The 23,661-nt window shown below is 33.2% G+C and overlaps 1 protein-coding gene across 3 annotated transcripts in view; it reads left to right on the top strand.

The window, feature by feature from the left end:
- LOC145660619 (pickpocket protein 28-like) overlaps nucleotides 1-23,661 on the top strand; it is a 201,714-nt gene that overhangs the window by 16,708 nt on the left and 161,345 nt on the right. For 2 of the 3 annotated variants that reach the window (XM_081725896.1, XM_081725897.1), the window contains exon 2: nucleotides 15,283-15,472. The exons of the other annotated variant lie outside the window; for it this stretch is intronic. In XM_081725896.1, the coding sequence (XP_081582022.1) occupies nucleotides 15,332-15,472 (141 nt within the window). In that variant the 5' untranslated portion in view covers nucleotides 15,283-15,331. The remainder of the gene's footprint in view (nucleotides 1-15,282; nucleotides 15,473-23,661) is intronic. 3 annotated transcript variants of the gene reach the window in all.

Raw genomic sequence — 23,661 nt, forward strand, 5'->3', positions numbered from 1 at the left:
GAGAGAGAGAGAGAGAGAGAGAGGGGGAGAGAGAGATGATCGAAAATGGCCGTCGAATCCGTACTTTTCGGGGTCCCTGAGATGAACAGAAGACGCCGTTTAAATCCACAAATTCAGCCCCATTAGTACTCCTAAGGGCTAACGGGAACATGTAAAGGTAATTGAAAATTACCGACAGTAGTGTCGAATTCATAATTTTGGGGCTCTATAAGTTCATTGGTGACAGCTTTGGTGCCCTTTATGTCTAAAATGAAACGTATTCTCCCCATGCAAGGTATTCTGCTAGTCTGTAATAATAACGAACGGAAGTTTCACATACTCAACCCTTTAATATATTTCTTGCTGCTCAAATGCACTCACTTGTGCGGTATATGTGTGTATGTGTAAATAAGATCCTCTGTCTTTTTGAGTTTTTTCGAAAAATATACAAAGAATAAAGAGGGATTTTACCAGAAATCAGAGAACTAAAACGTAGAATTAAAACCTGTTGCTTTAAGTATTTTTCCGTTAGCGAAATACATTGTATATACAGTCAGTCAAAAATCCGAACCCGGTCCCTAGAAGCTTTTAGAGGGGCACAAGCTGTGAATACGAATAGTGCATAGTGTAAATAAAGGACGACACCGAAAGAGAAAGCCAGAAACAGCTGTTAAACTTAGAAAAAAGAGTAAAAATTGTTGAAGTGGGAACATAAAACACAAATACAACAAATACGCCGACAACTAAACGTTCACCATGTCCTGATTTTGGTGTAGTGGTTAAGGTGCTGACTTACAAATGCAAAGGTCGCCAGTTCGAACCCTCGGCAAGAACATTTTCAAATTTTTTTGTTAATAATACATACAGTTCATGAGAGATGCTAAAAGAGGTCGTATTTAGTTTTTTGTAGTAATTATTATTGGTAATGTTTAGTACTGATAATACTTTTTGTCTACGTATTGCTTTTATTCTTTCCTTCATTTCAAAAGAGAAGAATATCCGAACAAATGCCACCAAAATTCTTCATATTTTGAATGTAAACGCCATTTGCAATTAGTGAAGAATAGAAATTGAACGTTCCGGTATAGCTGCAAAAAGTAAAAAGAAAAACATGGAAGTGGAGTGTTCGAATCCATACTCATAGTTATTAAAAATACAATTTCTACATGCCTTATACCTCCCGACCACGATTCTACGTTAGCAAGTAAGAGGTTTGTGTTTAGGTTAGGCTGGTTAATACGTTTTGCAAACGGACCCGGTTTAGCATTGACGCACCACAGGTGCGAGAAGGGAGCAAAACACTTTTTCTCTCTCCCTCTGTGTGTCTATTTATTTATCTATCTGTATATATATATAACGCTATTTGTGAATGCCATAACCACTCTAATTTTCAGCGGATTGAGACGAAACTTGGCACAAACATTATTTGTAGAAAAATCTTGATGAGTTCGTTAACCATAATAATCAGGTGAAAATGTTCAAAATTGCGGCCCTTCAAACTCTTAAAAACTTCCAAGGGAACCAAATTTCACCCATAAATAGGTATTCAGAAAGATTGAATAACTTTTCCTCTTTTACTGAAATATTTGTGCGCAGGGACTTATTGAAATATTAGACCCAATTAATCGCCTAAAGAAGGTTCACGTCTTTCGCTACGGTCAGGCCTTTTTTTTCAGGAGGGGGTTATTTTCGTATCGGAACAAGACGATTGTTAGTGATGATATGAAATTACACATTGAAAGTGAAGTAACTTGTGAAACGTGTTATTTAAAAGAATAACATAATAAATGTGCTTTCCCTTAACACAGAGAACTGTAAATCATGTATTTCGAGTTCGGGAGCCTGAAAGGTAGGCAACATTAGTGGTAAGTAAAATAATAATAATAATAATAATAATAATAATAAATATAAGGTGTTGTTTTTGGCAAGGCAATATCTCCTTCAATTCTTCTTCAAACGTAATGATTGTAACGCCATATCTCCCTTACAAACAAAATATTAGCAATTTATATCGAGAGAACGAGAAATTGTAGAGTGATGGGAGCAACGTTGGACAGTATGCACTCATAGTACTCAGAACAATAAGCGATTTCAATGCAAAATGAACGAAGAGTCATTGTCATGGATAGTCATGGGGCCACCGCAGAGCCCTCTTTAGGCAAAACTTATATCGAGAGAACAGGAGGTGATAGTGAGATGGGACCAACGTTGGACACCGTGGACCTATAAGGCACATCGAAAAAAATTAGGGGGGGGGCGCCAGCCAGCCTTACTTATTTCCACATAACAATATAAAATTATATTGAAGAAATACACACACGAGTTAGCTAATAATATTTCATATTATTATTAATATTATTATTATTATTATTATCGACAGCGTCTTTTCACTACGTGGGCATGTTTGACATGAAGCCAAAGAGAAGATCCATCATTCGTAGAAAGAATAAGAATAGTCTGTTACTTTAACTGTGAACGACAGCGAAAAATACGAAATGAGTGACTACCTGTAGGAAAAGTAACAATACTTTCTCACAAATGGATAAAAAATCAAGCCGAGATAGATTCGAACTCGTATGGACGGCGCGAAAAGCCAGTTCATTGTCCACTTTTCTTTTAACTGACTCACCGATCGTGTTTCAGTAACTTACTTATTGCTAATTTTATTTGTTTCACTCGTTTAACTTGCTTTTTCAAATAACTTATAACGACAAGGACACGAACACAGAAACATCGAGGACAGTTAAAAATCATAGATCCTCCCTCGCCAGGAATCGACACCATACACCAAAGGCGCACGTACTATCCACTAGACCAGCGGGGAGAGAACCGCTTACTCCCTGTGTCGTTAGGGATTACGACCACTGTGTTGCCAGCTATCACTTCTGTGGATTGTATATTATGATCACATGTTTCTTCTTTGCTGGAAAAGTTAAACCTACATTCTATGTAATACATGAGGTATTTAGACCTACATGCTCTTCATATAATGTAATAAAAGGGTCATGCTGGGAATAAAAGGGTCATTCCTTGGACAAAACCGAAACTACTGGCTTTAGAAATATTTACCTACGAGGCATGCGTAGTAGTATATTTCAGAATGGTTACTTTTTAGTTCAGTAAACGAAGAAAGGGGTATAAAAAATCAAATATGTCGCGTCAATGAGATCGACCAGAATTCACAGAGGCGGAAGCAGATGTGTAGTAATACAACAACTTGTTTAAATTGATAATTAGTTCTTTATTCTGTAGTAGATCTATCAAACTTTACGGGAGACCAGAGGAAGACTTACTAACGCTATCATATAGTAAGCTTTAGTAACACGATCATATACACACAAATGGATGTAACTGTGAGTACTACAACTTGGATTTAACGAAAGCCGTTTAGATATTCAGTGGTTTTCAGGATTGTATAAGACACAAAAAGATAAGATACAATACAATTCTTCATACCTCAGCTTCCAGTAGCTAGATACATGCAATTTCTGGTTAGATACTGAAAGTGCTGTCGGATTTTAATACATGACGTATTGCAGAATACAAAATGCTTTGCATTACTTGTTTGTTTGTAGACAGTTACTAGCTTATGTTTTGAAAGGTTGTGTATAAACTAGGGATAGTCAATTCCGGAATTATTACTTACCAGATTCCATAAAGTAAAACCGGAAAATTCCGGAATTCGGAAAATTCCCATTTTGGAATAATTCCGGAATTCGGAAAAATCCGGAATTTAGAAATTTCTTTTTTTGTTAACATTCCGGAAATCGAAAAAATCCGGATTTTTTTCGAAATCTGGAGTTTTTCTCAATTCTGGAATTTTCTAAATTAAGGATTCTTTCCGAGTTCCGAAATTCTTCTTAATTAGAGAGTTTAGCCTAACTGAATTCTATAATTTTCCGAAATCCGGAAAGTGAAAGTTCCGCTTCTGAAAAATGAATTTATTTTGGTTAATATGAATCGTCGCGGAAATAAGTCTTTGACTAGGTAATGGCGACTGCTTTGAAAGAAATAGATAGTATGAGAATTCAATCTGCCATATTTGTAGTTTCGTGTGGAGAAAAAACAAACTTGTGAACCAACGGTTTAAGAAAAACTCAAGTTATTAATGTAAACTTTGCCGACATAAAAGAAATACGAAAGACATTTTGAATCGAAGAAATATAACATATAAGTTTGCAAGCGGAGACAAAGAAACCTAACGTAACCAGATTAAAAACGAATCGTTTACCGCGTAGCGATCGCGGTTCAGTGGTCGAGGTTCACTTTCTTTTTTCGTTCTTTTTTTTTACTTTAGGATTTTTGATGGCGATTGATCGGCGATAACATACGTTTTATTATATTCAGATATTTGAATACTCGGATGTTTCAATACTTGAACTATCAAATCTTCAGGAATAATAATAGTAATAATAATAAACTAATAATAGTTATTATTATTTCATAGAAGATTAAAAGCTAGGAGCTAATTATCGCTCAGGTCATACCATTACAAGCAGAAACGTGACATTTGGAAAGAATATTTCGGTTTGGTTTAATGTTGCTCACGAAAAGAGGAGTTTCTCATCTCGTTTCTAAAACAAATAAAATAACATGAGAATTAACATTTTACATTCGAGACGGGCCAAGGCTAACTCAAAATTTTCGTCTCTCTTTGGAGATGAGAATCGAGACGAGAAGGAACATGTTTGGAACGAACCAATAATGTTCCTGTAATGATATTTCCACTAAAGTGCACGCCGTTGTTAATTTATTCGATGATCTGGAGACAATTTAGTGCCCATTAATAAACTAAATAACATACAGTGGAGTAAAATTACGAAAATGATATCGTATTATACAGTAATTTCGCCGTGCTACTTCAATAGTATAATAATAATAATAATAATAATAATAATAATAATAATAATATTTTTTTTGGTCCTGCGCGGAAAGTGAGAATTAAATCAATCACACGATTAGTCAAGGTAGGGAGAAAAGCCTAAACTGAATAACGCATTGAAGCGGGTCACAAGTTGGGAATCAGAATAGTGCATGGTGTAGATAAAGGACGGCACCGAAAGACAAAGCCAGAAACAGCAGGTAAACGGAGAAAGAAGGGTAGAAATTGTTGCAGTGGAAACATAAAATACAAATACGAATAGGAATGAGCACGAGTCGAGGCAAAATTCGACTCGACTAGAGTTTAATTCGAGTCGACTCAAAGGTAATTTCTGGAGTTGAGTTCCGAGCCAAGTCGCTGTTTTCGAGGTCGAGTTTCGAGTTGAGTCGAGTTTGATAATGGCTCGCTCGCTCGCTCGTTCAGCTCGTTTTAACTCGTTTTGAAATAATGGCTTGATTAGGCTGGAAAGCGAAAGCCATGAGAAATGTAAGCAGTAATGTGGAATACTTTTAGTGTTGTTCACGACAGGGATGCTTCTCGTCTCGTAATTTTAGTGCATCTCTTGGGGCAATTTTAGTGTATCTCGTCTCGTCTAGATAACGAGAAGACAAGAGTTTTTTTTATCATTACGAGGCAGCCTCAAATGTCGTAATCACCAATATAAGTATATACTGTAGTTCTTAAAATCAAGGCTGAAACCCGCGCGGTCGAATTCTTGAACCCAAGCAGAAGACTAACTCGGGTAGTGATATCAACCGGCTCGGCTCGTATCAACTTAACCAACAGCTCGAGTCAGCTCGGTTGGGATGAGCCAACGGTTCGGCCCAATTGTGTTGATGATCTGAGCCGGCTCAGTTGGAACGAGCCATCGACTCAGCTCAATTGAGCCGATGGCTCGAGCTTTCTCGGTTGGGATGGGTCACCTACTCGGCTCATGTGAACCGGTTCGAGCCAGCTAAGTTGAAACTAGTCCATCGGCACGTTTCGACTCAGCTCAACTAAGCCGATGGCTCAAATCGGCTCGGTTGGGTGAGCTGTTGGCACGGCTCACTTCTCGGCTTGGTTCGATAGTGAATGAGCTGTAAGCCGAGCCTCTCAAGCCGTTGAGAAGCCTAAACCGGTCCCAGCTGTTTTGAACATGTTTGGCTGAAGCCTATAACTTTTAACACTTTTTGGCCCGAGCCCGAATACTTGCCCCTTTGGAACTCAAACCCAGAACGTGACCTATGTCCTTCCCTCCTGGAGACTTCTCGACGACCGAGATCAACAGTCAATTAGGTTTTACTATTCAGATACATGTAAAGCGAAAGCCATGAGAAATGTAAGCAGTAATGTGGAATACTTTTAGTGTTGCTCACGATAGGGGTGCGTCTCGTCTCGTAATTTTAGTGCATCTCGTAGGGCAATTTTAGTGTATCTCGTCTCGTCTAGATAACGAGAAGACAAGAGTTTTTTTTTTATTGTTACGAGGCAGCCTCAAATGTCGTAATCACCAATATAAGTATATACTGTAGTTCTTAAAATCAAGGCTGAGACCCGCACGGCTACCGATGCCGATGGCTAAGAAATCGAACCCAAAGAGATGTGAGGATTATAGAACTATTAGTCTCATATCTCATGCAGCTAAAATTCTGCTCCGAATACTGAACAGAAGGTTATATGGAAGAACAAATAAAGATATTGAGGAGGAGCAGTTCGGGTTCAGAAGAGGCAAGGGCACAAGAGATGCTATTGGATTATTAAGGGCGATCGGTGAAAGATTTATAGAAAAAGGGAAAGAGGTGTATGTTGCATTTATTGATCTAGAAAAGGCTTTGACCGCGTGATTTGGGAATTGTTGTTGGGAGTTCTAACAAAGATAGGGTTGGAATGGAAAGATAGGAACCAACAAGTAAGTGTTAGGATAGGGGAAGAACTGACTGAAGAGATTGCAATTGGAAGGGGAGTTCGACAAGGATGCTGCCTCTCGCCAACACTATTTAATGTCTATCTAGAAGAGATAGTGAAAAAGAGCCTACATGATGATGATGGCATTTCGGTAGGAGGTAGAATGATTAGATGCATAAGATTTGCAGACGATATGGCGCTTGTTCCAGAATCTGAAAAGAAAATCAATAAAATGTTAGAAAAAATGAGAAAAGGCTTTGAAGAATATGGGATGAAAATAAATTTTAGAAAGACAAAAGCCATGGTGATTGGAACGAAGGGGTCTGTGTCAAATATAAAAGTAGGAGGGGAGAAAATAGAACAAGTGAATACTTTTCGATACCTGGGTAGTATTCTTAGTAATGACATGAAATGCGAACGTGAAATAAAAGCAAGGATAGGAATGGCGAAAGAAGCCTTTAGGAGGAAGAAGTCTGTTTTGTGGTACCTTGAATAAATAGTTGAGAAAAAGACTCATAAAATGCTTCGTGTGGAGTGTTGTACTGTATGGGGCGGAAACGTGGACACTACGTAAAGGTGACGAAAATCGACTGGAAGCTTTCGAAATGTGGGTGTGGAGAAGAATGGAAAGAATTAGTTGGGTAGAGGGGAGAACGAATAAGAGAGTGTTAGAAATGGTGGGTGAGAAAAGAACACTTTTAGATATTATTAGGAAGAGGAAGAGAAACTGGTTCGGACATTGCCTAAGAAGAGATTGTATCATGAGGAACGTCCTAGAGGGTATGGTGGCGGGAAAGAGAGGGAGGGGGCTAAGGAGACTACAATTAATGGATGACATTAAAACAGAAAAATCATACGCGAAGACGAAAAGGTTAGCGGAGGACCGTGGAGCATGGAAGCTTCTCAGCTGCGGCAAGTGACCTGCGAATAGAGGCAGAATACCTATGATGATGATGATTCAGATACAAACCGTATATCTTTTAAAGATTATACACGGTGTTGATATAATAATAATAATAGAGGCCGCGGTGGCTCAGTGGTAGAGCGTTCACCTCTGGTGCTAGGGGTCTCGGGTTCAAACCCTGCTCCCGCCAAGTGAACTTTGTGAAGGACAAACACCGTGTGCGTGGGTTTTCTCGGGGTTCTCCCGTTTCCTCCCACTTTCTTCATTCCACCATTTCATTCATTACTCATTATCACCGTCTCCTTTATTCTAACCGGCATAACCGTGGGACGTAAAACTCAAAATTTCATTTCATTCAATAATAATAATAATAATAATAATAATAATAATAATAATAATAATAAAAATAAAAGTTTTAAACTTGCCATTAAAATTTTGCAAAACTTAATTAAAAGTAGAGATTTCGGGGAAAGGGTTCCGTACCTTCAAGACACACCTCTGCAACTACCAACATTTTAAACTAGAACGTTCCATTGAAGTTTCATGCAGAAAGTATTCTACTGCATGTTTAAAGGAAAATAACTGTAATAAATAAAACTGAATATCACGCAATAGTAAGGCATATAATAAACTAATTTTTAGGATATGCAGAGGTAAATATAAAAGCTTTGCTACAAAAAATATCTACACAGAGCATAATTCAATGAGTTCTGAAATATAATGTAACGAAATAGCCTATGAGATTCAGTCTACAGAGCAATTGTTACTTAAAGAATGGACATACAATTGTTACTTAAAGAATGGACATACACTATTTCGAGAATCGAGACAAGACGAGAAATGTTTACCATACTTTTCGTCTCGTCTCGATTCTCATCTCCAAAGAGAGACGAAAATTTTGAGTTAGCCTTGACCCGTCTCGAGTGTAAAATGTTAATTCTCATGTTATTTTATTTGTTTTAGAAACGAGATGAGAAACTCCTCTTTTCGTGAGCAACATTAAACCAAACCGAAATATTCTTTCCAAATGTCACGTTTCTGCTTGTAATGGCATGACCTGAGCGATAATTAGCTCCTAGCTTTTAATCTTCTATGAAATAATAATAATTATTATTAGTTTATTATTATTACTATTATTATTCCTGTAGATTTGATAGTTCAAGTATTGAAATACCGGAGTATTCAAATATCTGAATATAATAAATCGCCGATCAATCGCCATCAAAATCCTAAACTAAAAAAAAAATACAACGTGCATTCACACAAGCACCTCGACCACTGAACCGCGATCGCTAAGCGGTAAACGATTCGTTTTTAATCTGGTTACGTTAGGTTTCTTTGTCTCCGCTTGCAAACTTGTATGTTATATTTCTTCGATCCAAAATGTCTTTCGTATTTCTTTTATGAAGTCGGCAAAGTTTACATTAATAACTTGAGTTTTTCTTAAACCGCTGGTTCACAAGTTTGTTTTTTCTCCACACGAAACTGCAAATATGACAGATTGAATTCTCATACAATCTATTTCTTTCAAAGGAGTGGCCATTACCTGGTCAAAGACTTATTTCCGCCATGATTCATATTAACCAAAATAAATTTATTTTCCGGAAGCGAAACTTTCACTTTCCAGATTTCGCAAAATTATGGAATTCAGTTAAATTCCGGAATTCAGAAGAATTTCGGAACTCGGAAAGAATCCTTAATTTAGAAAATTCCGGAATTGAGAAAAACTCCGGATTTCGAAAAAATCCGCATTTTTTCGAATTCCGGAATGTTAACGGAAAAATAAATTTCTAAATTCCGGACTATTCCGAATTCTGGAATTATTCCAAAATTGGTATTTTTCGAATTTCGGGAATTTGAAAAGTAATAATTCCGGAATTGGCTTTACCTAGTTTATACACAACCTTTCAGAACACTAAGCTAGTAGCTGTCTACATCCAAACAAGTAATGCAAAGCATTTTGTATCCTGCAATACGTCATGTATTAAGATCCGACAGCACTTTCAGTATCTAACCACAAATTGCATGTATCTAGCTACTGGAAGCTGAGGTATGAAGAATTGTATTGTGTCTTATCTTTTTGTCTCTTATACAATCCTGAAAACCACTGAATATCTAAACGGCTTTCGTTAAATCCAAGTTGTAGTACTCACAGTTACATCCATTTGTGTGTATATGATCGTGTTACTAAAGCTTACTATATGATAGCGTTAGTAAGTCTTTCTCTGCTCTCCCGTAAAGTTGTGATAGATCTACTACAGAATAAAGAACTAATTATCAATTTAAACAAGTTGTTGTATTACTACACATCTGCTTCCGCCTCTGTGAATTCTTTTCGATCTCGTTGACGCGACATATTTGATTTTTTATACCCCTTTCTTCGTTTACTGAACTAAAAAGTAACCATTCTGAAATATACTACTACGCATGCCTCGTAGGTAAATATTTCTAAAGCCAATAGTTTCGGTTTTGTCCAAGGAATGACCCTTTTATTCCCAGCATGACCCTTTTATTACATTATATGAAGAGCATGTAGGTCTAAATACCTCATGTATTACATAGAATGTAGGTTTAACCCTTCCAGCAAAGAAGAAACATGTGATCATAATATACAATCCACAGAAGTGATAGCTGGCAACACAGTGGTCGTAATCCCTAACGACACAGGGAGTGAGCGGTGCCCTCTCCGCTGGTCTAGTGGATAGTACGTGCGCCTTTGGTGTATGGTGTCCCGGGTTCGATTCCCGGGGGGGAGCATCTATGATTTTTAACTGTCCTTGATGTTTCTGTGTTCGTGTCCCTGTCGTTATAAGTTATTTGAAAAAGCAAGTTAAACGAGTGAAGCAGATAAAATTAGCAATAAGTAAGTTACTGAAACACGTTCGGTGAGTCAGTTAAAAGAAAAGTGGACAATGAACTGGCTTTTCGCGCCGTCCATGCGAGTTCAAATCTATTTCGGCTTGATTTTTTATCCATTTGAGAGAAAGTATTGTTTCCTTTCCTAAAGGTAGTCACTCATTTCGTATTTTTCGCTGTCGTTCTCAGTTAAGGTAACTGACTATTCTTATTCTTTCTACGAATGATGGATCTTCTCTTTGGCTTCATGTCAAACATGCACACGTAATGAAAAGACGCTGTCGATAATAATAATAATAATAATATTAATAATAATATGAAACTCGTGTGTGTATTTCTTCAATATAATTTTATATTTTTATGTGGAAATAAGTAAGGCTGGCTGGCGCACCCCTAATTTTTTCGATGCGCCTTATAGGTCCACGGTGTCCAACGTTGGTCCCATCTCACTATCACCTCCTGTTCTCTCGATATAAGTTATTGACATTTTGCCTAAAGAGGGCTCTGCCGTGGCCCCATGACTACCCATGACAATGACTCTTCGTTCATTTTGCATTGAAATCGCTTATTGTTTTGAGTACTATGAGTGCATACTGTCCAATGCTCCCATCACTCTACAATTTCTCGTTCTCTCGATATAAATTGCTAATATTTTGTTTGTGAGGGAGATTTGGCGTTACAATCATTACGTTTGAAGAAGAATTGAAGAAGATATCGCCTTGCCACAAACAACATATTTTATTATTATTATTATTATTATTATTATTATTATTATTATTATTATTATTATTATTTTACTTACCACTAATGTTGCCTACCTTTCAGGCTCCCGAACTCGAAATACATGATTTACAGTTCTCTGTGTTAAGGGAAAGCACATTTATTATGTTATTCTTTCAAATAACACGTTTCACAAGTTACTTCACTTTCAATGTGTAATTTCATATCATCACTAACAATCGTCTTGTTCCGATACGAAAATAACCCCCTCCTGGAAAAAAAGGCCTGACCGTAGCGAAAGACGTGAACCTTCTTTAGGGCGATTAATTGGGTCTAATATTTCAATAAGTCTCTGCACACAAATATTTCAGTAAAAGAGGAAAAGTTATTCAACCTTTCTGAATACCTATTTATGGGTGAAATTTGGTTCCCTTGGAAGTTTTTAAGAGTTTGAAGGGCCGCCATTTTGAACAATTTCATCTGATTTTCTTCTGATGAACAAACTCATGAAGATATTTCAACAATTAATGTTTGTGCCAAGTTTCGTCTCAATCCGCTGAAAATTAGAGTGGTTATGGCATTCACAAATAGCGTTATATATATACAGATAGATAGATAAATAGACACACAGAGGGAGGGAGAAAAAGTGTTTTGCTCCCTTCTCGCACCTGTGGTGCGTCAGAGCTAAACCGGGTCCGTTTGCAAAACGTATTAACCAGCCTAACCTAAACACAAACCTCTTACTTGCTAACGTAGAATCGTGGTCGGGAGGTGTAAGGCATGTAGAAATTGTATTTTTAATAATTATCAGTATGGATTCGAACACTCCACTTCCATGTTTTTCTTTTTACTTTTTGCAGCTACACCGGAACGTTCAATTTCTATTCTTCACTAATTGCAAATGGCGTTTGCATTCAAAATATGAGGAATTTTGGTGGCCTTTGTTCGGATATTCTTCTCTTTTGAAATGAAGGAAAGAATAAAAGCAATACGCAAAGACAAAAAGTATTATCAGTACTAAACATTACCAATAATAATTGCTACGAAAAACTAAATACGACCTCTTTTAGCATCTCTCATGAGCTGTATGTATTATTAACAAAAATTTTTTAAAACGTCCTTGTCGAGGACTCGAACTGGCGACCTTTGCGTTTGTAAGTCAGCACCTTAACCACTACACCAAGATCAGGACAAGGTGAGCATTTAGTTGTCGGCATATTTGTTGTATTTGTGTTTTATGTTCCCACTTCAACAATTTTTACTCTTTTTTCTAAGTTTAACAGCTGTTTCTGGCTTTCTCTTTCGGTGTCGTCCTTTATTTACACTACGCACTGTTCTTATTCACAGCTTGTGCTCCTCTGCAATGTCTTATTCAGATTAAACTTTTCCTTTTGCCCCTCAGTAAACATTTGATTGATTTAATTCTCATACTCTCCACGGATGGAGCGCAGAAGTGCCAGACTCGAAAAATAGGTGTACATTTACTTTCGTGACAGATAATACATGCTCACGTAAATAATAGCAAATTAACGAATTTTAAAACACCTTTTAAATGTTGTTAAATAAGATCAATGACAAAGACTAGTGGATGTTCTGATTATATTCCAGTTAGCACATTTCTTGAAAAATTGGAAGCTGAGTGTGATTTGATAGGTGTAGATAGGTATAGTGTTCTTACAATGTTAGATTATATTCGTTACAACGTTTTTTGTGGTTTATAGCTACTCAGAATAACTTACACAGTTATTGTGATTTTAATAGAGCATTAATAACTAATTTTGAGAACAATTTTCTTCTAGCTAGTCAGGAGTTTAAGAAAAGGAATAGCGTTACGATTGGAAAGTAGATAAAATCATTACTGACTTTGTTATAACAGCCTATAAGGATTTAAAATTGTTACTTTCAACTGGAATTCCGTATCATCGCCTGTATAGTATGCTTCTAACTTATTAACTTTAATCATCTACTTTTTATAGTTTAAAATTTTGAAAATCTAATTGTGATATATAATAGTTCAAACAGGAAACAGGTAACTAATTGCCTATAATTGTCAACAATGATGATAGTAATAGGTTGAAAAGCAAGAGATATTTTCAGAATGCCAGGAATAACTCAACCGAATCTAATGTCAACAGAGATAGTGATATCCAAAATTTTAGAAATAATCGAAATAGTAGATTCAATCCAACATGCAACTTTAGATTCCATAACATTTCTAGAGGCAACAGAAATATCTAAAATCGTGTACAAGGAAACAATGCAGCACACTTTATACGAAATTCTAGGCAAGAATTCGCTGTTCAGTTTGACCTAATTCAACCATTTACGTAACGTTACTTGATGCTAAAGATATCTGAGTGGAACGAGTAAGAATTACGTCAGTAACCTACTAGTAATTATACTCTTGTATTAGTAGTTTAAGTCCTTTGGCTGACTTTTCTGAAAATGAAGCTGGTCTTAAGATTTTAGAATATGTCGATGCCAACATATTTCAGTACTTAATTGTTATTAGGTTTTAGATGATATTATAGAGGACACTTGTTTACCTGATAATAACTTCGTGCAAAATAATTTTTCAACTGTATGGAATTATTAAGCGCTTTACATTTCTTGATGCATGTGTTTACAGCAAAATACAAACTAGTTAGTTTTATTGTTACGTCTACTTACAATGTTAACTTTGATAAGAATTTACGTTACGGGTAACATTAATTTATTTGTAAAGTTCAAATCATGATTTGTTTTCACTGATATATATTTAGTGCCCAAATAAGATATGAACTAGCATATTACACCTTTACCCGACTTGCATATCAACTTTATTTTACTTGGCTCCTATAGAAAGCTATTATACTTTTGGGATAATTGATGATGCAAAAATCTGCCAATATTTTATTATAACTTATAGATGCTATTTATTTATATGCCTTTGTGTGAGTTATTTATTGGAGTATATTTGTAATTATAAGTAATGATAATGTAAAATAAGAAATAATTGTAATATTAAAAAACAGAAAATTGAATATCAATTAATCTGTAATTTTATAAGAGGGCCATTCAAAAAGTAAGCAAAGTTTATATGATTGTTAGGCTATGGTCCAGGGTTCTTTTGTTATTTTGTTTTGTCCACAAGTTAACAAATCGCATCTTCTGGAACCACTTTTTGCAATGACATTATTTATATTAATATTCGTGTATATTCGGCATAAGATCAAACATTGGTCTTACATGTTGCATAAACCGGAAGAGAGAGGAAAAATGGAATCAAGTAATTTAAATTTATACATATTAACGATGAATTATTAGTTATATATTTCAGATTTGCGACAGTAATTCGATTTTGTTTGCGGTTTCTAGGAAGCAGTATCTACGTACTTGTTTATTTTGTGATAGTGGCAATAATATAACGCTTCGAACGATGAAGTGTAAGAAACCATTTAATGTATTGAGGTCGAATAACAATAATATCAGAGATATTTAACGACAATTCGTTTATTGTGTTATTACTTATGTATTGAGTAGCGAACAATATTGTGAGATCAATAGCAAAAATAACGAACTGTGGGTGCTAAAATGGGAACATATTATAAGAAAAAGTATAATGAAGTATAAGAGATACAAATGTATTCCCAGAGGAAAAAAATATTTTTTCTGGATGGACGAATGTACAACTCTCAGTAGATTTAGTTCTTAATAAAAGTGACATTGTTGTTTTATTTTGAGAAATTAAGTTAGTTCTTATTTAAACATGATCAGCTAGGTCGAACCCAATGGTAAATACAACTTTCGGTAAAATTGAGTTATTAGATGAAATACGTTGTGATCAAACTTATAAGTATATTAGGTAGTTTAATATCGGAAAGGTACTTGTAGGTAGCAGTAGAATCACGTTTGGTATTGTTGTTTTATGAAATTCATCTTCCGAGGAAGGGGTGTTGAACCTTCGCTTCCAGTTTATTGGAAGGTTAGAAAATGCGATATACCATCATGTTTTTCCTAGCCACTTATTCGCACATTTTTGTATTCATTTTATTGTTGAATATTTCTTCTTCAGCGTGACATATCAATTTGATCAGCGGCTGCCAAGAGTAGCTAATTGGAGCATGGAATGCGGATATACTTTTGAGTGTTTCATCAATGACTCAATTCGATATCCATATTGCTGGTCAAGTTACTTCATTATCTTGAAGGTTGAGCACGGAATAGACGAGTTAGCTTGTGTGGAACCCAAACAAAAGTATCAGGTTTTATATTTTATCTATTTAATTTTACTACATAAACATAATTTTAATGAAATATGTACGTACTTTCTAAAATATGACTTCTTATTGAGAATCAATAATAACTTCACTAGTAGTCACAAGACTTTAATAACATAGACTAGATGTAAGTGTATAATATGCTAAAACTCCGTATCAATATCTACATTAATCAATAGCTACTTTTAATAATCTACAAATAGTCTTTACTCTCTGCAAGAATATCGTATAATGCTATGTTGGTCATAAGATGTAAAATCTTAATGTTTGATTCATCATGCAAACGTTTGTGATTCAATGATTTTGTCATCTCCGAACAAAAGACATATAATCGTATGCCATAAGATAAGATATGATTACTGGCAATTCAGATTCACTATGACAACCCAGAAAAGGTGCCACACGTTTCTTGTTCATCCATTCACTAAACTTTATTTTATGAAGATATAACTGTTTGCGACACTTTAGACCCAGATGTAAAATAAAATAAACATCATTTAGCATAGTTTGATAACTATCAACATTCGTTTCTATAGGGAGAGTGTAATTACATTTATGACTAATTCTCATATCTAGCATTACCAAAGAAGTAGCACATCATTTATGACGGATTTCATCCCCACGCTGTAAGAGTTGTGGAAAGAATTGAAGCTCACTTATATCATGAAGTTTTAAAACAATTATACTTGTGACATAATTTTACATAATTTTACGACATGTCCTGTAACATCATTTTCTATTGTAGTCGTAATGGTAAGGTAATTGTATTCAACATTCAGCTCTGATTTTCAATCTAAGCAATGGAGGGATTTGTAGAGGCACGAAAACAATAGCAAACAATCCATGGCTTAGGATTGCTTATTTTACCAAAAAACACTAACTAAAGCTTTAAACTCAACATATTTTAAACTATAATCGTAATGGATTCAGATATGTAAGATATCCTTTCTCATACCCTATATAACATAAAGATATACGTATTTATGTTATATAATGTCTGAGGAAGGATATGTTAGATATCGGAAATCTTTACTATTATAGTTTAAAATATAGTGGGTTTAAAGTTTTGGTCAATGTTTCTTTTGTTAAAACGAAAACAATATACGAGGTATTCTATAAATGTCGAATATCATTTCTTTATTCCTAAAAATTACCATCAGATCTAGTTTCCCAATCGGAGCATGGTAACTGAATTCTAATTGAAATAATCCTGGTCACGTTTTTGACTTATATTAATCACTTACTACCTGAAAGTGAGAAGAACATTATATTATCTAAAATATCTCATTTACGAATAAGTCTTAATAATTCTTTCGAAGAACATCGACGGTTATTTATATATCATTTCAGTTTTCAGTAAGATTAATCGGAATACATGTAGATGATTATAAATACAAAAAATCAATACAAACCATATTATTATCAAAAAGGAACAAATAAAAAGTCCCTTTAGAAAGAAATCAAAAATCAACATTTGCTACACTTTCTTCAAATATTATCCAGGTAGAAAAGAGTAGTGCACATCTGGATTCATAGTCCATTTTTGACCTTGAAAGTACTTACACTCTAGGTACTCTATGTACATACTATAAGTACTGTCGTTGAAGTAATGAATATTTTGATTACTCTAAGTACATACGCGTTAATTACTCGAGTACACTCGTTGAAGTACTGAATATTTTAATTGAAGTACAAGGACCCATTTGTAATTAAACTTTATTGTTACTGATTTTCTACCGGTACTTTAGGAACAATTACTGACATGTAATTACACATGCCTATGATGACGTTTTACTGGACTGTAGTCTCATTACTACATTGTTGCCTCTTTGCGCATGTAACATTGACAGTATTTAGTTTTTATACTTATTACCTGTAAGTAGTATTACTATGTGTACTTACTGTATTGCCATTTGAACATATGTTACATCCAAAGTACTTACACTTTAATTACGCGTATGCAATTTACCTTTTCACGTATGTAGTTCCATTGCCGAACTGTAGTTGAAGTACATAAGTAAGCATGATGTACCTTTTATTTGAATCAAACTTGTGGTAGTATGCTAATAACTAATCTTTTTCCATTAACATTAACATACGGCTGAAGGACACTTACTCACCCTTCATACTCACGCTTCCAGGACAGCAGGAAGCATTCTTTTTTCTTTGAAGACCACTAACTTCCAAGGTCAAACCTCATCGGTTCAACTGCTTCGTACTTGCTTATATTCATATACGGAAATTATTTGTATGTAAGAAATACAAGTGATCTTTTGTAATTGTTTGGTAGGAATTATCATATTTCTCATTTTACATAAGTTCAGAATAATATTGTTTCGTGTAATGACAACGATTATACTCTCTCACGATTATATATTCGGATAAAAAAGAGGAATGTATGAAGTACGCATTAATAATTTGGTAGAAGGAGAATGTAGGAGGAAATGGGAGAACTGCGGGCACAATGTTTTGAAATAGAAATATACTCTGAATAAGAGAAAGCATTTCGTTTTAGAAGTGACTTATTTTTATGGACAATACTATTTACTGTTTAAGAAGATTTGGTAGCAAACAATTTATAAAGAAAAAATATTGTAGGTAAATAATGTTGCAAGCCTAATATGGTACAGTTAACGGATGAATTTCTGCATATGAAAATAGATTTTGTATCTATCCGTATACATAATATATTACGGTGAAGAAAATGGATTGAAAATAATAAGTTGTCCTACATTATTGAAGTTGATTGCTTGACTGTAGAATATTGCTTTTAACACTGAAAACCCACAATTATTTTCCACTGAGAGCTCAATAGCGACTATATGTATAAAAATTGATTAGTAAAGGAGATATATGTAATGCACGTTAGGACAACTTTGGTATCATCTAAAAAGAGTAGGTAGCGACATTAATAGTATGATTGTGTATATTTGGATTAGCTTTATATACAAATTGGAACATTTGATTTATAATAAGGGATACTACTTGGAACAATATAGTTTAGTGAAATTGTTCTACAGCATTAGGTAGAAGGCAAACAGCATCACAATTGGCGACAACTATTAGCATGACTAAACTATAGGATCTAGTGTGAATGAGAGACCGAAATATTTTGTGTATATAATAATAAGGATGATTATCAAATTTTTGACACCTAGAAGATTATGCAATCAACATTTCATAACTGTTTTGTGGGTTGCATATGGTATTCACGGCAGCCTGATACTATTTTAGTTGAGAAGTGTGCTTAAGTATTGAATGTGTTAAACTATTTTCTTCGTGCTTTTGAATTAAGAATGGAATATGTTAGATAAACTAGAAAATATTCTCACCCATTGCTATTTTATTGGATTAAATTACTGAACTTAACTATTTCAGGAAATTGTTGAGTTACTGTTTCACTGGTTTTTTGAATGACGAAAATTTAAGATTAAGGCTACATGAGAAGGGCGTCGTGGTTTAAAGTAGAATTTCAGCTATTACTGTGATTTATAACCGAGGAAAGTATGTCCATTGGGAAGTTTCCAGAAATTGGAATAGCTGGACTTCATTCTAAGCAAATGAGAATTGGCTTATTTTAAGATAGCACTCGATAAAGTATACCCTTTAACAACCCTACACACCGTCACAAAGGATGTAATAAATATCTAAGTAACTCTATTAAGAATTAGGATTGGTACATTTTTAGATATGACGAAAGCTTTATTCAGTATACTTGATATTCATGCTAAATAAAAATAACGTATTATTTTTATTGTTTCATAAAATATATTTTCTAAGTTTGTGATTTCTGTGACAAAATGTGCATTAGGAAGTGCGGCAATCTATTTTGTATTTGTATAATTATTACTATAATTATATTTGCTATACTTCAAACAAAATCAACGAGACGTAGGCTTAATAAATGACATTATTTTTTTTAGCAAAACATACTGCATTCAAATGGTTTTGTTTGAAATATAACTTCCGGCTGTACTATGATCATAAGACTTATAAGAAGGAAGTTAAAATAGCAAGTGAAACGAGAATGGCACCAACTTTGTGTAAATCAGCAATTCTCTACTTTTAATGCAAGTTGACTACTGACATACTGTTAGAGTCTTGCAGATGCTCGCTTGCTGCTAACTTAGAGATCAGAAAACTTTTTAAAGTCCGCAAGTCTAGTGCAATGAAGTAGAAACGGAACTGGGGGGTTACATACCTAAAACTGATAGAAGAAGGACGAAAATAACATACATTGAATTTTTCAGAGATAAGAACCAATGTACATAGAAGACAATCAAATAAAAATGTATATATATAACCAGTCGTTTAGCAGAAACTGTACAAATGGAAAAGATCAGCTGCCGGAAATATGTAGAAGAAAATGATGGAGGCCTTCGTTCAGCAGATGATTGATATCATTTGAATACATATGAAAGTTACACATTTTATATTTAAGCTGAACATTACAATTTCTCTACATTGGTAGGAAAATGATCTATCAGTTGGTAACACTGACAAACGTTAAAAGCACAGACGGTGAATGGTTTAAATTATTTATTTTTTCGACCTAATAGATTTAAGTCTCAAATACATCCATAGTATTTATGTTTCTTTATTATAAACATGAACATGCAAGACATTTTGTTTATACGGCTACTTTTAATTATTTGATAATATTTGATACTGTACTGATTAGTATATTATTTAAATTACTAGAAGATAGTTGAAAAGTTTTGTGTAGCTGGACGATTACGGAAGCCTTAGAGTATTCTGATATGAGCATGTTTTTAAGTTACAGGAGAAGGATGAAAAAGAATCATGATGAAAATTCGTAGAAGAATGTGTAAGGAAATAAGAGATTCGTGAATTTAGAGATACAATTGAAATCATATTTAGTTATTAAACTAAGATATTTGATAAAGATTTTTAAAATTTACTATAATTTTATCTGACATATCCAGTTAAAAATGCGCACGTTATTCACAAGTAATGTAGTTAGACATTTGAAGACATTTAGTGGTACTTTTCATACATTTTTTAAAGATATGTCTGAATATTATTTCCAACGATATATAATTGTTTTGACTACATAGCTGAAAAGCATTCATACTGATGTGTATTTTAGCTCTATGTCTTGTTTTGCAAGTCCCTAATACGTGATATAAACTTTTCAGTATTTCATGAACTTATCTCGTTTATTCACTACTAAATTACATACATCAGTTGCACATTTAAATCAGTAAATTTGTAACTTATGAACCAACTAGTTATTATTGTGAAGAACACATCACATCATAATAAATCATAATTGAGCAAATCAATTAATTCTAAGTCTGTAGCAGTGGAAATTCAAAACTATCTCAATTGTTCAAAATTGGATTCCAACTGTAAGTGCAATTCGCATGATTATTTTTGATATTTTAGTTTCATTTTTAAGTATTACTTTAAAGTTCGTTTCTTTATTATCTTTATAAATAAATGTTTGTATTCATACTATTTACAACTATCTATAATAAATTTTCAATGAAAATAAAATTTTTGTATTTTTTTATCGGAAGAGACAATATCTAGTGTATTCTCCTGCAAAAGAAAAGTTTTCTGGAATTTCGTTTAACAAAATAGTTAGTAACAAAATATAATAAATATTTTAGTGCAAAAGTTGTATATTGTATGTATATTGTAAACAAAGGTTTCTTCACTTCAGCTTATCAGCAGATAGGAGAAAAATGTTGTGTTAATTTTGTGCAAGAAAAGTTTTTGGAATTTAGTTTAACAAAAAAGATTGTAACAAAATGTTAGTAAAACATTTTTAGTGCAAGATTTATTTGTATAGTGTTGTAACAAAAAACGTTAGCGTAAAGTTTATCTATTTTTAATTTATCAGAAAAGTTAAAGGAATATATATTGTAATTTTCTGCAAAAGAAACTTCTGGATTTCAATTTAACAATAAGTTAGTAACAAAATAGGTTAATAACTTTTTAGGGCAAAGGTTAATCTTTAATGTTGTATCAACATCTTAGTTTACCAGAAGCGTTAGAAAAAATATGTAGTGTAACTTTCTGCAAGAAAAGTTTCTGAAATTCAGTTTAACAAAAAATTAGCAACAAAATAGCTTAATAAAAGCTTTTAGTGCAAACTAAATGTTTAATGTTGTGACAATAAACATTCTGCATTTTAGTTTATCTGAAACATTAGAAACAATACGTAGCATAATTTTTTCAAGAAAAGTTTCTGGAATCCAGTTTAACAAAAAGCTGGCTACAAAATATGTTAATACAACATTTTTAGTGCAAAAGTAAATGTTTAATGTTGTAACAGTAAACAATCTGCATTTTAGTTTATCAGAAACGTTAGAAACAACATGTAGCATATTTTTCTCGACAATAGTTTCTGGTATTCAGTTTAACAAAAATTAGTAACAAAATATGTTAACACAAATTTTAGTGTAAAAATTAATGTTAAATATTGTAAGAATAAACTTTCTTCATTTTAGTTTATCAGAAACGTTAGAAACAATATGTAGTGTAATTTTCTGCATGAAAATTTTCTGGAAATCTGTTTAACAAAAACTTAGTAACAAAATAGGTTAATAAACAATTTTAGTTCAAAAATTATTGTTTAATGTTGTAACAATAAACATTCTGCATTTTAGTTTATCAGAGAAATAAAAAAAGAATATATAGTGTATTTGAGCGAAAATTTGTACATTATTTCGATAAATTCATTTCTAATAATTTAACTGTTACAACATTATACAGCAAGATTTTTGCAAAGAAAGTTTTGGTACATTATTTAGACATAATTTTCTATTGAAATAAATTTAAGAGTGTTTCCTCCTTTAAAGAAAATTATACTGTACATTATTTATAACTTTTCTGTTCAACTGAAACTTTTCAGAAATACTTCTGACAACACAATACAAAACAAAGCAGCAGAAATTGTTTTTTACTATTTTGCATTGTTCTTCGCCGAAATAAAATCGAAAAGCTTTTTTGTTTAAACAAAAAATATGCATCAACTTTTTGCTACAACATTATACAATAACCTTTGTACAAATAATATTTTATTATCATATTTTGTTACTAACTTTTTTATTAGACTGAAATCCAGAAACTCTTCTCTTGCATGAAATTACACTAGACATTGTTTCTAAATTATCTGATAACCTAAAAATAGAGAAACCTTCAGAAACATTTTTGTTACAACACTATGCAGTTAATTTTGCACTAAAACTCTTTTACTAACATACTTGGTTACTAACTTTTCTCTTAAACTAATTTCCAGAAACTTTTTGTTACAACATTATACATTAACTATTGTAGCAAATTTTTATTAACATATTTTGCTATTAAAATTTTTGTTAAACTAAATTTCTGAAGCTTTTCTCTTGCAGGATAATATATTACACGTTGTTTCTAACTTTTCTGAAACTATAAAAGTGGAACTTTCCAGTAACCTTTTTGTTCCAGCACTATACAAATAACACTAAAACATTACACTAACCCATTTTGTTACTAACGGTTTGCTAAACTAAATTCCAGACACTATTCTTGCAGAAAATTACACCACATTTTTTCTAACGTTTCTCATAAACTAAAATGCAGAATGTTTTTAATACACCATTAAACATTAACTTTTGCACTAAAAAACTTTTATTAACTTATTATTTTATTAACTTTTTGTTAAACGAAATTACGGAAAAGTTTTCTTGAGAAAATTACACTACATATTCTTTTCTTACTTCTCTGATAAACTAAAATGCGGAATGTTTATTGTTACAACACTATACAAATAAATTTTGAACTAAAAGTGTTTTACTAACATTTTGTTACAAACCCTTTTTTGTTAAAATAAATTCCAGAATTTTTTGTATAAAATTAAATTACATATTATTTCTAACGTTTCTGATAAACTAAAATGCAAAATGTATATTGTTACAACATTAAACATTAACTATTCCATTAAAAATTTTAATTAGCTATTTTGCTACTAACTTTTTGTTAAACTGAATTCCAGAAAACTTTCTTGCAGACAATTACACCACATATTGTTTCTAACGTTTTTGATAAACTAAAATGCAGAAAGTTTATTGTTACACTAATTTACACTATTGTTACACTATTGTTACATTTACTCTTGCACTAAAAAATTTTATCAACCTATTTTGCAGCTAACCTTTTGTTAAACT

This window comes from Thermobia domestica, chromosome 9 (assembly GCF_964235325.1).
Source record: "Thermobia domestica chromosome 9, izTheDome1.hap1.1, whole genome shotgun sequence".
Lineage (NCBI taxonomy): Eukaryota > Metazoa > Arthropoda > Insecta > Zygentoma > Lepismatidae > Thermobia > Thermobia domestica.